Source organism: Chiloscyllium plagiosum, unplaced genomic scaffold (genome assembly GCF_037043375.1).
Source record: "Chiloscyllium plagiosum isolate Xiang-an unplaced genomic scaffold, Cpla_swu_hap1 HiC_scaffold_32, whole genome shotgun sequence".
In the NCBI taxonomy this organism is placed as follows: domain Eukaryota; kingdom Metazoa; phylum Chordata; class Chondrichthyes; order Orectolobiformes; family Hemiscylliidae; genus Chiloscyllium; species Chiloscyllium plagiosum.
This window is the reverse complement of record NW_028270170.1, coordinates 17253165-17267614: the sequence shown is the minus strand read 5'-3', so window position 1 is coordinate 17267614 and position 14450 is coordinate 17253165. Positions and strand designations below refer to the sequence as shown.

The window sequence follows — 14450 nt, the reverse complement described above, 5'->3', positions numbered from 1 at the left end:
CAACAGGTTAATGAGATTAGATTACTTACAGATTACTTACAGTGTGGAAACAGGCCCTTCGGCCCAACAAGTTCACACCGACCCGCCGAAGCGCAACCCACCCATACCCCTACATTTACCCCTTACCTAACACTACGGGCAATTTAGCATGGCCAATTCACCTGACCTGCACATCTTTGGACTGTGGGAGGAAACCGGAGCACCCGGAGGAAACCCACGCAGACACGGGGAGAATGTGCAAACTCCACAGAGTCAGTTGCCTGAGGCAGGAATTGAACCCGGGTCTCTGCGAACCACTGTGCCACCGTGCCACCCACTGTGTTAGTTTTAAGTTTAAGTAGCAAGTTTATAGTTCTGAAAAGTGTGGAACAGTTAAAGAAAGATTTTCCATCATAATGTTTGGCCCTTTAAAAAGAAACAAATGCAGGTTGTTTTTACTTTTTCTACTCCTGCTATGTTTGCAACTATGAAAAACAAAATTTTAAAATGTGTTTTTAGTTTATTTAAAATGCACCCACTTGGACAAAATTAAAGTCAGATAAATGATATCTGTACATGTTTGTGTCTGACACACAGAAATCTTTAGAATTGAGTACAAGTTGCAGGAGTTCAGCTTTCTCATCTTACATTGTTTGACCTCCACTCCAAAGATGATTGAACCTGCACACCCAGTTTATCTTATTAAGTATCCACACTTGGGAGCTGCCTAATTACATTCGGGGCAGCCTGGTGGCTCAGTGGTTAGCACTACTGCCTCACAGCATCAGGGATCCAAGTTTGATTCCAGCCTTGGGTGACTGTGTGGAGTTTGCACATTCTCCCTGTGTCTGCATGGGTTTCCTTCCACACTCCAAAAAGTGCAGGTCAGGTGAATTGGCCATGCTAAATTATCCATAGTGTTAGGTGCATTAGTCAGAGGGAAATGGGTCTGGATGGGTTACTCTTCAGAGATTGGTGTGGACTTGTTGGGCCAAAGGGCCTGTTTCTACATTGTCAGGAATCTAAAAAAAATTAAGGCAGTGATCTTGCAACTTAAAAGGAAATAAATTCTTGTATTCACTTCTAACAACCATTTTCAAAGTGCCTTATCGCTAAGAAGTATTTTTTGAAGTATATTCATTGCCGTAATGTAGGGTATGCAGTAGGGCTTAATCCCATAAGCAGCAATGTTATAATGATGTGATGATCTGTTTTTCTGATGTTGATTGAAGAATAATTATTGACCAGGACACAATGGAGAGAGAGATTGCTCTCTTTCTCTTTTGTCAGTTTTGCCATAAGATCTTTTCCATCCAGCTGAACAGCCAGACGGGACTGTGGTTTCACATGCCATCAGATTAGCTCCTCTGACAATGAAACACTCCTTTTGCAGGGCACTGGAGTATCAGTTCTGATTTTTTCATCTCAGGAGCAGTATTTGAAAACAGAACTTTGTGACTCAGAAGTAAAGAGTGCTACCAATTCAACCACAGCATCACACAATGTTACATCAAAGTTAATTGTCATTACAAATTCTTATGTTCACCATTGTAATGGCTAATGAAACATCATTACAACAGAACACTTTAACAGTAACGCATCTTTTTAGATTAGATTCCCTACAGTGTGGAAACAGGCCCTTCAACCCAACAAGTCCACACTGACCCTCGAAAGAGTAACCCATCCCCCACGACTCATGCACCTAACAACTGTGGACAATTTAGCACGGCCAATTCACCTGACTTCACATCTGTGAAATGTGGGAGGAAACCAAAGTACCCAGAGGAAACCCACACAGACACGGGGAGAATGTGCAAACTTCACACAGACAGTCGCCCAAGGTTGGAATTGAACCTGGGACCCTGGCACTGTGGGCCACCATGCTGCGATTCAGGTTAAAATTCTGTCATGATAATGAAAAAATGAAATCGACTGCAGACATGAAAACATCTAAAATAAAGAAGGGATTGAATCATTGTGAGTTAGATCAGAAATCCACCTGAATCGTTTTTGCTAAGTGTTCCCCAGAATTTTATTTTTCAATATTTGTTCTCAGAATGAGGAATATGTTTCAGTACTTAGTTATTGTCACCAGAGGGCACATGTGAGCTATGTAAATTCATTTGTCATTTGTTGAACTAACACCAGTATGGATAGGACTCTGCAATTATCAAAACCTTGATGACAGCAATTTAAAATTCTCTATGTTATTGTTAATTGCCTAAAAGATTCCATCTGCAAAACTGAGCAAAGAGATGAGAGGACTGTTTTCAGCCAGACGCTGGCTGTAGTTTAACTATCTTCCTGGGTACTTCTATTTTCAATGGTTTTTAGTGTTGAGAGCAAACAGACAATCCCAATCTCATACTTCCAGCATTAAGCATTAACTAAGCAGAGTCACAGGGAGCTCCTCTATGGCCGGTTAAGGTGTGACCCACAGCATTGTACAGCTGGCTGGATCATTCTGATCAGTTTACTGCATGCAGTTTAGTGGCATGTTGTAAAGATTACAATCTTATCCTATACATCAGCAAAATGAAGGAGCTGGTCATCGAGTTCAGGAAGCGGAGTGGAGGATATGCTCCTGACTGTATCAATGGGGCTGAGGTGGAGGTGGTTGAGAGCTTCAGGTTCCCCAGAGTAAACATCACAAATTGGCCCTCGATTAGCTGGGTATGTGTGCAATCATTCAGACTGCACCATTCCATTCTCTTGTGCAGTTCTGTATAGAGTGTTCATTGATATCACATCAATGATGGTGGCAGACCTGAGACAGCGGTGACAAATCCCCACTTGGTTGATTTTCGGAAGAGAGCGGCATTAGAACTCCTGCCCCTCCCCTCCCCGACTTCCGGGTTCAAAACAATTGCCACATCAAGGTACATCTTCCCCCTTAAAGCAGCCTCTACTTTGTTGCTCCTTTTCAAAGGCACTAGGCTCCCTCACTGATGGAGATCAGGGTGGGTATCTTAGTGATGGAGTACAAACACTGACACCTGAAGTGTCACTGTGAGTCCTGAACTGACTAACCCCGCAGTGTAACCAGGATGATCCTGCCCTTAGCTCAACTGCGTTACACCAGGCGGCAGAGTGTGGGGTTACAAAGTGGCCTTGTTTAATTCCCCTGAATGATGATGTTCTCAGAACAGATTCTGGGGCTTCCTTTCGCGTAGGTGAAAGTTACCGCGACGATTTTAAAACTGTGCGCCCGGCAACAGTAGATTCAACTCCGCTGCCACCAATTTAGCTGATAGGGTGAAACACATAATCGTGCAATACAACAGCTTATCACTGCTCTGAAACATTTTGATTGTACTCTAATATGGGTGGGTTTTTCCCTTCTGCTGTTCATGCTGTCACTGGCAGTAAATCTGTTCTCACCTCCTCCGGGGAAAATCCCTGTGGGCATTTCTTTGTAAATGTCCTTTTAATGTTTTTTCATCGTTTAGATTTATTTGAAAGTTTGAGCGACTGTTTGATATTGCAAGGCCGATGAAGAATTTACATGCTGCTGTGAGAAGCGTCAATAATACATCAGTTTGCGGCACGAAACTTATGGCCACATTATGTTGCGAGAGAGGTATCTGTGGGTATCCCACGACTGCTCAGCTCTGAGAAATGAAGCAGATCAAAGGTCACCCGGAAACAGAGATTTTGGCACAAGATTTTACCTTGAGTAGGAAACTTTGAGAGAAAGGACAAAATGAGCATTTACAATAGTCCTTTTCAGATTGTTGAGTACCTCAATGCTGCATTGTACAGAAAAATACAGCGAGGAAGGGATGAAGATGGGCTTGGAGAAGTTTGAAGAAAGTAACCTCTTCAGGCCAGTGTGCAGTGGGGGATCCAAGCTGCTTGACAGATACAACCAAGCTGATGTTGACCTTGTGGAAAACCTTTGGACTGGGAAATGGCGAGTCACAAAGTGCCTTGTGACCAACCCCGTTGTTGAATGGCAAGGTTTGAACTACAAAATAGACAGGCAGGAGGCTGGAAGAACACAGCAAGCCAGGCAGCATCTGGAGGTGGAGAAGTCGACGTTTCGGGTGTAGCCCTTCTTCAGTTACACCTTCTCCACCTCCTGGTTTGCTGTGTTCTTCCGGCCTCCTGTCTGTCTATTTTGGATTCCAGCATCTGCAGTTTTTTTTGTCTCTAACCTGGGTTTGAACTACTACACCGAGAGTAGTAGTTCTTTGATTAACAGGTTCAGGATATAGACAAAAAGGTTATTATTCAAAGATGTGAATAGTAAGCCAACATCAGAAATGATGTAAGAAATTGCATGTTAACAGAACCTGGAGAGAGAAGTTCTGGTGTATAGTCTAATATTAAGCCTCATGGGGCACATAGTCAGCAGAATTTTAAGTGGATGGGGAATCAATCTTACCAACAGCTTAAACAAGTAATCTCTTTAGATCCTACCAAGGACACAACCTCTACTATCATCCATCACCATGACAACAGACTGCAGAGGCCAGGACTCTGGTGCAGCCAACTTCCACTGCTGGGCCCTCGATTAAATCCCCTCTACAGTGTTTGAGAGACACAAACAAAGCTACACATTACCAAAGAGAGGTCCCTCGACAAACTTTATGGCAGACGTATCACCTTCAATTCAGCAAAAAGAAATGCTATCACTTGGCTTTGGGGGATAATTTTTGCTAAATAAATAAGAAATAAATTGTAGCGGTGACAATATTATGATGATTCATGCCATTTTAGCAGTCTCCCAAGGAGGCGTTAAGATAGAAAGTCCTTGCTTTAAACAAAAGCCTTTTGCATCAGTAACATCATTTCCCTTTCATCATGTCTCTTGTATCCCAGGCAGAACTCCCACTGCTGCCAGGGTGTCAATTGCCTCATAACTTGGGCACTGATTGATCCCTCTGCACCCTCAGGCTACCCACTGCCCCCAATAGGACTGTGATCCCAGAGGTTGTTTTTCAATTGACCAACTCTTTGAGGTCACACCTAAAGGCCTGTGATTGCTGCAAGAGGGGGTCAGGAACTGAGAAAATGGTTCCAAAGACTGAAAATTTTAAAGTCCAGAAGATAGAGCCCATGATAATCAAATTAAACATACTGAGGTCCACTAAAACATAACAGAACAAGTCTCAGATCATCAATTTGTGCGGTGTTGGATATCAGGAGAGTTCTCTGCTTTCTTTGTCTGAATACTGTCATGGAATTTTCTAGTTTCTGAGAAGACAAAGGGAACCTTGGTACAACATCAAGAAAGAAATCTAGCCCCTCCCTTGTACTACACTCAGGTTGTCTGCCTATATGTCTACTCAAGTTTCTAGAATGGGCCTTGAATATGGCCCTTCTGAGTCAGTAGTGAGACTATAAAGGCCAACACACATAAGATAACTTCCCTCAGTGTTTACAGTGACAATCAATCCTCATCCATCATTTGCTGAATGTCCTATTCCCTATTGGATCAGTAGCAAAATGAGCCATGCTCAAAAACCCCTCTCCCAGAGGGAAACACCAGTAAAAATAACCAATGACACATAATGGTCCAATTCATCTTGTATCTTCAAAATGGAGGGTCAGTGTGACCAGTATTTTCATTTCCAAGTAGAACTGGTTTTTTTATTGACTTTCCCCTGGGGCTGTACAGATTAATCCTTGGATTAAATTATAAGTACTTCCCTGAGATCATCTTGCTTGCTGATTCATAAAGTAAATCTACTGGACAAATTGTCACATTTGAGGCAGCTATCAAAAGGGATGTACTTTCAATTATTTGTTCACACAACATAGATGTCACAGGTTAGGCCCCACTTATTGTCCGTCCTGAACTGCCCTTGAGCACTCCAGGGCTGTTAGGGAGGGACTCTCAAGTTTTTGAACCAATGATAATGAAAAACAGCAGTACATTTTCCAAGTAAGGCTAATGTATAATGGAATGAAGAGTTTCAGGGATAGTGGTGTTCCCTGTTCAGTCATGTGTATGGCATCTAACCCCAATCAGCCTTAGAAGTACTGATTTTTGAGTCCATGGTACTTTTTGTAGGAACTCTTTATGTGCAACTTAGTTGATACAAACATTCTCTCAAGACTTTGCTGAAACTTTTGCCTCCTTCCAGTTCTCCCTGCACAATCATATGACACAAATATCATCATTAAATCATGAGACATCATTGTCATTATACAGACTGTTATTGTCTCATTATGTTATTTTTCCAACTACCTGTTGTCCTTCTCCATTTATTTTATCATGCGGCTACAATATACCTGTCCAATTTTCATTTTGCCAGTTGATGCCAGCTGTGCTGGAATAGTTTTAGTGGTGACAAGGTTGGCTCTGGGGCACAAGTCTTCAGCACCATAGCGAGGATGATGTCAAGAGCCAGAACCTTTAGCTGTGTCCAGTGACCACAGCTCCACTTAATATTATGTGGAATCATTCGAATTGGTTGGAGATTTGTGTCTGTGATGCACAAGACTCAAAAGGTCTGCTCAGCATGCCTGGCTAACGGTGATTGCCAAAGCATCAGCCTTGCACTCAGATGTTAGGATTCTTCCATCTTTGACAATGGTTGTGCAGTGAAGCCTTGTGTCTTTTGTCACACCATTATCCCTGCCATTCATCACTGGGATGTGTTGGGACTTTGATCTTAGTTGTTGATGGTAGGATTTGCTTTTAGCTCTATCTCTGTTGTTTCCTGCATTTAAATTAAAAAAGAAACCCTTGTTGTAGCTTCATTGGGTCGCCACGGCATTTTCACTTCTGCCTCCTGCTTTTCCTGCTTCTCCTGCTGTGCTCTCTCCGCTCCTCATTGAACCAGCGTAAAGTCCATGTTTGATTGTAATGAGAGATTGGATGATATATCAGGCTGCGAGGTTAGTCGCCACAAAGATTAAAAATCACACAACACCAGGTTATAGTCCAACACTAGCTTTCAGAGCGCCGCTCCTTCATCAGGTGGTTGTGGAATACACAATTGAAGGAGCGGCGCTCCGAAAGCTAGTGCTTCCAATTAAACCTGTTGGACGATAACCTGGTGTTGTGTGATTTTTAACTTTGTACACCCCAGTCCAACACCGGCATCTCCAAATCATGTCCACAAAGATTGAGTGGGATTCCCAATCCTGCTATGGACATGCCTCTGCGGGCAGGTCAATTAGTGAGAATAAGTTCAAGTATGTCCTCCCCTTTGTTTTTCTTACCAGCTGCTGGCTGAAATCTCCAACAAGATGTGGTCAATAAGACTACAAGATATAGGAGCAGAATTAGGCAATTAGAGTCTGCTCTGCCATTCAATCATGGCTGATGTTTCACAGCCCCATTCTCCTGCCTTTTCCCTATAACCCTTGATCTCCTTACTAATCAGGAACCTATCTCTCCCTGTTTTAAATACACTCAATTAGTTTCACAGATTTGCCACCCTCTGGCTGAAGAAATTCCTCTTTATCTCAGTTCTAAAGGATTGTCACTTCAATCTGAGGCTGTGACTTTGGATCCTAGACTCTCCTTACTGGTGGAAACATCTTCTCCAGGTCCACTTTATCCAGGAGAAAGTGAGGACTGCAGATGCTGGAGAGTTAGAGTTGAAAAGTGTAGCACTGGAAAAGCACAGCAGGTCAAGCAGCCTCCGAGGAGCAGGAAATAGATGCTTCAGGCATAAGCCCTTCATCAGTAATGTCATTCTGGACGAAGGCTATATGCTCGAAGCATCAACTCTTCTGCTCCATTCCATCCAGGCCCAGCTTGGTCATTATTGGAATAACTGAGAAACTCTTGGTGATGGGCAATTCGATGACTGAGCCAGAAAAATCCTCTTACTCTTGCCTCCCTCAACACTTCTTCCAAATGATGTTCAAAATGAAAGATTCATCAGCTGAGGAAGGGCAATAGGTGATAGTTGACATGAGGGTTCCTTGCTCATTCTTGTCTGTAACTTTTGTGAGGTCTGGAGTCAATGTTGCAGACTCTAAGGACCACTCATGCCCAAACACACATCAATGATAGTTTTGTGGCCATATTACACTAGTTTCATAATTCTAGACTTATTTAATTAACTATAATAAAATCCCCAATTCTTCAACACTTCTATAATATGAATGGCTGTCATGTCTTGCCCATTCTACCTCCAATGGAGGGACCAGGTATCCTGCCCATTCATTCCCCTCCTCTATGCCATGACTACAAGAGAAAAAACACAAAAGGAATGCTGGACTGGAGAGCACATCACAAAATATCATAATTAATCAGGCCCTGTCTTGTTGATAGATATTAGGATTCCAGCTATAGTGGAAACAGTGAGCTAATCTGAATAATATATTATCAAAAACTGTAAGTGAATAGCTTTTATAGGATTTTTGTCAAAGAAACTGACATGGTTTGCTATAATATTGCATTTTATATCTTTCAGGACGAAACACCAATGCCTGCAAGACTAAGCCTGAGCAAATCTGTAAAAGAACACATGAAAGCACCAGAAGGAAGTGAGGAAGGAAGAGAACTTGCGATCAACGAGAACCATCCTGAAGGTGAAGCAATCTCTCTCTCCTCTGATGAAGAGGTGGAACTCGAAGTCATTGAAGAGGAGACAACTGCAATCCGCCTGAAAAAAAGCAGCATGAAACGTGTGGATGAGTTCAAAAAGGCATTCTCCAAAGAGTCGGTGGAAAAGGCTAAGCAAAGGACAAGGGAAAACCTAGAGAAGACCAAGATGAAAACCAAGCAGAATATGGAGAGGACCAGACAAGCAACAAGGGAAAACCTGCAAAAGACAAAGCACAACTTTGAAAAGAAGATGAACAAGCTTGGCAACAAGATAGTAACACAAGAAAGGAGAGAGAAGTTGAGAGACTCACGAGCAAGACTGAAGAAGTCCTTTACACCGGATCATCAGAAAACAGCAAGGTGTCGGACAACTGTCTACAGAATTCCGCCATTTACATTTTGGGTTAAGAAGATGAGAGATGGAGATGTGGTGGTCCAAGAGGTGGAGATGATGGAAGGCCAGGGAGAGGAACACATGACAGAAAATGAAGACAACACTGAGCTCCTCATTGAAGAAATCCCTGAGGAATCACTGGAGGAAGATAGAGATTCAGAGGAGACCGAACTCCTGCTGCTTCAGAAAAGAGGAGTAGAGTAATGACTTTATTTCATGGATGTGATGTCACGTCACTCTTGCTAGTTGGCTAAAGCAAATAAGCTGAAGTGGAAGAGTGAAATGTTTCGGCAATAGTTGATTGTTAAAGTATGGGTAAATTAAGAAATGACTTTTATGCAACCTGATAATCTTAGTCCTGGTTCCAGCAACGTGTGGTCAGCAAACATTGCTCTGATTAAATAAAGCAAGCTGTATCCTCTTCCCTGGTAAAATTCTGAACAGAATTTAATGTTCAAATCATTGCAATTTGAAGAATCAGCCTTCTAAATGTACACTTATGTGTTTTTAATCTAAAATTTTGAACACATTAAATAATAATTCGACATGAAGGGCATCAATGTTGTTTTCAAAGAAAATTCATGCTTGCTTTCCAATCTGATATGAAAACTTATAATTTTGAAGATTTTAATTGGGGAGAAGCTTGTATATAATGAAAATTTTTAAAGGTAAAGACATTTTTTCAACTATTATGAAGATTAACACAAGTCATCGTCAATCAGAGTTGACTTTCTTTTAGGATTCATAATCTTATTTTGTTAATTAGTTACTTTCCCAAGCAACGTAAAATGTGATATTGTACTGGCTGACTCTATCAAACAATGACAAACTTAATCTCAGCAATATTCATAAAGCTCGGTGAAAAGTGAGATGTTATTTGCCTTTTCCAGTTGGCAACAAATATTATTAAGTCTAGAACATTGCCATCCAGAACTAAATCATCAAGCAGCAATGCAGAATAAAATGTAGCTCAATAGCCTTTCTAACCTAAGTTTAGAGTACATTAGCTTGTTGTAACAAATAGTAAAGAACAAATAGACAACACAGGCCAGGGTGTTAAAGGCTAAATTAACGTTGTTATAAGCCAGGAATAGACTTGGCACATTAGGATGTGAAAAGAAGGCCAGAGAATGGGGAATGATTCCGAAGATTATTATGCATCATATTACTATGGCAATGGAACTTCTTAAAAGTAAAACAAAATGTTGCTCTTGCCAACAAGTGAGAATGAGACGTTGTATGGCATCAATGCTTTTTGTCTATAAAAAATGAAACATGTTCACATTGCTGGCGTATCAATTACATGGCCTACCTTACCTTTGCAGTTTTGTTTAATTTGCTTTCATACACAGTAACCATAGTAATAGGCAGAGGTGTAATGCATTGCATGTTACAGTCATTAAAACTGCATCACTCTTGTATAATAAATCCTTGTACAATTTATATACATTCTGACATCAGTTTCCTGTTAGCAGCTACTTACAAGTCATAGACGTTATTTGATGCTTTGTGGAATTAACCTTTTAATTGCTGCAAAGCAGATTTTGCACCATATCCAAATACCTTTAAACATATTCCTTCAGTCTATAATTTTGCAGCATTTAATCATACTGTTTTTAAACTGCATTCAGAAATATACAAGGCTATTTTGCATTTATTTAGAATCTATTAAAAATCTTATATCTACATATACCGTTGTCTTTTTGCTACTGTAAATTCATTTGTATACATTTTTAATGGGAACACCACCTCTAAACCTGTCCTAGTGGAATAACATCCTCCCACCACTAGAAGCTTTGTGGTAACATTTTTGTCAGAGACCTCCAATCACAGCATGACAAGTTCACATTGGCAGTGCCCATTATAGATGTAGACAACACAAGTTATAGCAAAAATATAAAACTAAACACAAAATATATAACTTCAAAATGACGACTGAATTACAACTATACTCTGTCATTAAACTACCTGCTTCCCATAACAGGGTACAGGTAATGCTCAGTCTTGTCTGAATATGTGTAACACCCTAAGTAAGCTTTTCCCAAACAAATTTAGAAGCAGGGCATATGTGATCATTAAACCTTGAAATTATACTGGACAATATTTACAGATGAAAACTTAGTGTTTTTCATATGAAATTCTGTTGTCTGCTAATGTAATTAGTTCAATTGTTTTTAAGTCATTGGTTATTTTCTGTGCTCAAATAACAGACAAAGAAATTTTACACAAATTTATGAAATTCTTAAAGCCAAAACTGTGCAATTTAATTTCAATGTTGATATTTCAAATGTTGATTTAGCTTTGATTCCACGAACAGAAACTTCTGCTGGTATTCTATGCTATTTGGAAGTAGATAGTTACAGTATTTTGGAATTATATATTTTGTGACTTGTAAATAGCAAACATGTTCCAAGCATAATATTTGAAAAATGCACAAAAACTTATTTAGCATATAAAAGCTTTCTGCCTGTTGGGAATAGTGTCATATCATAATGTTAAAGGAATTGGAAAAGGCCATTAGGGCTAATGTGTCTGACCCAAATAAATAGGTCAAACAGACGCAGCTCTCACCATATGTCACATTCTCACCCCTCCAACCTTTCCAAAAGCAAGCCCAACTGTCTTTTGTTTCATTTATACCGTCAGTTTCAATGGTCTTTACTAATCCATAATATACCTCCTGTTGACCACTTTTCTGTTAATGCATAACTGATATACAGAGACGCTTTGATATCTCTTTGCATCTTACAAATTCTCATTTAAAATTAGATTATTTTTATGGATCTATATTTTGACTTTATTTCAATCCAGTCATGTCCGAATGCAAAGCAATACTAGCTGCTCCATGCTTATAGCAGGTGCCTTACAGCAAAATCCAAATTTCCAAAGTGTACATTTCCAACAAGAGTCAATAGCAATCTGAATGCAAACCAATAACATGTACTGGGAAAAAGTATAACTGTATCCTAAAGATCAGCATGAAGCAAGAAAACAGACATATAATATCTGTATGAAACAAACATATAGAAAAACAGAACTGATATTTAGCTTACACTTTTTTCAATACAACAGCAGTGTTTATGAATATACACTTCACAGCAGATTTTAAATCTTTGCCTTCTATATATTGTATTTTTCATGTGGGCAAACGCTTAACAATTCATAATAAAAACAGTCTCATATACAAGAGGTCATTGTGTGCAAATCTGTATTACTGCTTTGTGTTAAGGTGTCCAGAGTAATATGATCATCACTTTCCAACAGGATGAGATGAAAGAACAACCATGTAATATGTACCTTATGTGGTTATTCTGTAATGGTATTCCTTACTCCTTTCTTCAATTTGATAGCTTATTACCTAGATTAGATTACTTACAGTGTGGAAACAGGCCCTTCGGCCCAACAAGTCCACACCAACCCACCACCCACCCAGACCTATTCCCCTACATTTACCCCTTCACCTAACACTATGGGCAATTTAGCATGGCCAAATCACCTAACCTGCACATTTTTGGACTGTGGGAGGAAACCGGAGCACCCAGAGGAAACCTCAGCAGACACAGGGAGAATGTGCAAACTCCACACAGTCACCTGAGGCAGGGATTGAACCTGGGTCCCTGGCGCTGTGAGGCAGCAGTGCTAACCACTGTACCACCCTGCTGCCCACTAACATGCTCCCATTTTGTCTAAGCTACTCCTTAGTCACACTGGGATAAACTTAAACATTTTCCAGTTCCTACACACCCTGAAGCAAACAAAAAATCTGACAACCACCTAAAATTTCATTAAACATCCACACACACTCAAATGTTACTGGACACTTGCATTGGTAGAATCTGAACAGCCTAACTAACAGCCAGTTGTGAAATAGAGGAGAGCTGTGGCCCTTTATCATGTTACCGAAAAATAACTGAGTGGACAAATTAACACTGAACTACCAAAATATTTTTGAAGAATATAAATGCATTGGAAATAGTTCTGAGGCGGTTTACTGTACTGATCTTTGGAATGATTGAGTTGTCTTATGAGGATAGATTGAACTCATTGGGCTGGTTTCCCCTGGAGTTGAGAAGAGTGTGTGGTGATTTGATCAATGAGTATAAAATCATGAATGGTGTGAGTGGAAAGGATATTTCCTTTTGTAGGTAAATCCAGACGAGGGAGCACTGAATTAAAATTAGGTCTCACTCTAAGACAACAGAAACATTTATTCTCAGAGTACTGTGCGGCTTTGGAACTCGCTACCTCTGAAGGCAGTGGAGTTGGGAGCATTAAGCATACTTAAGATTGTTAGATTCTTGTTAACCAGGGAAATAAAGGGCAAGATGGGAACATGGGAGGTGAAACATAAACAGATCAGCTATGATCAGCTGTGAATGGGACAGCAGAGTCAAGGGCCCAAATGGCCTGCATCTGTTCCTGTTTAATAGTTCATAAGAACTTCATGCTTTCCTTAACTGGCTTCACCGCCATGTAGAAGAATGGCAGGCTACTCAACTGTGGATAAGGTTAAAAACGGCAGACAGTACTACACATATCTACTTTTACAATCTGGTTATCAGACTCCACTGTCCTAAACTTTGCATACTAAAATACTTTGTTGTGGCAATTCTTGTATAGAAATACAGATTGCGAAACTTGGGTAGCAAGCTCAGGCACTAAGCAGTTGATCAAGATGAGAGACAAAATAGATCCCCAATCCTGCTGAGATCCTGATCTGCTGTTTAGAGGGACTGATCAGAAAGCCTGCTCCTCCCAGCAAGTTGAAGGAGAAATGAATGAGGACATTCTCACCCGGTCAGTTCCCAAGTCCCCGGAACATTATCGAGGTATTTGGAATAGCAGTCCAGCAATTATACCACAACACTACCACCCCTCCAGATCTCACTTATTCCACTGAGTAGTACCATTGCCATTTTGTCTATTTAATCCAGTGTAATATTTCAGTGGGATAATGTTTTCCACACTGATAGACAATATCCATTTAAGATAAATAATGAATTCTGTGTAACAGCTGCTTGATCCTAAATGGCACATTTACTCCTCTCTAGAGAAGAGTCTATTGCAGCAAACATATGGCTCTCAAACAGAAAGAGTAAAGTTCACCAAGATTAGCTAAACTCAGAGAAACAACTCAACAATGTATTACCAGCTTTTTTAAAAAATTGGGCTCAATCTTTAAAAACAGGGAAATTTACACTGCAAAGGACTAAAATAATTGATGCTTTGACCATGTGGATGGAAGGTGAGACAATATTTTTCTATCTCACTCCTCCACTAATTATAACAATGAAATGTGACCAGAGTGATGATGATGTGGACAATCATATGGTTATCTGCTTGAGTATTAGAAACAAAACAACCAGTTTTCTTTTGTGAACAAAGAATAAGTAGTTTATGACAAATTGTCAAACCTATCACCTTATCTTTACAATTGAATATCTCAATGTTCACTGCCCGCTGCCTCTTGTAGCACAAATTGATATGACAAAAAAATTATCACAATGAACTTACATTCCTAGACATTGGCACTGACACTGGGAGAGATGGCACCAAACAAGC

The 14450-nt window shown here is 40.2% G+C and overlaps 1 protein-coding gene across 1 annotated transcript in view; it reads left to right on the top strand.

The window, feature by feature from the left end:
- cavin1b (caveolae associated protein 1b) overlaps positions 1–12077 on the top strand; it is a 65295-nt gene extending 53218 nt beyond the window's left edge. The window contains exon 2 of the mRNA XM_043674979.2: positions 8361–12077. Coding sequence (XP_043530914.1) covers positions 8361–9092 — 732 coding nt within the window. The 3' untranslated portion in view covers positions 9093–12077. The remainder of the gene's footprint in view (positions 1–8360) is intronic.
- Positions 12078–14450: the final 2373 nt, after the last annotated feature.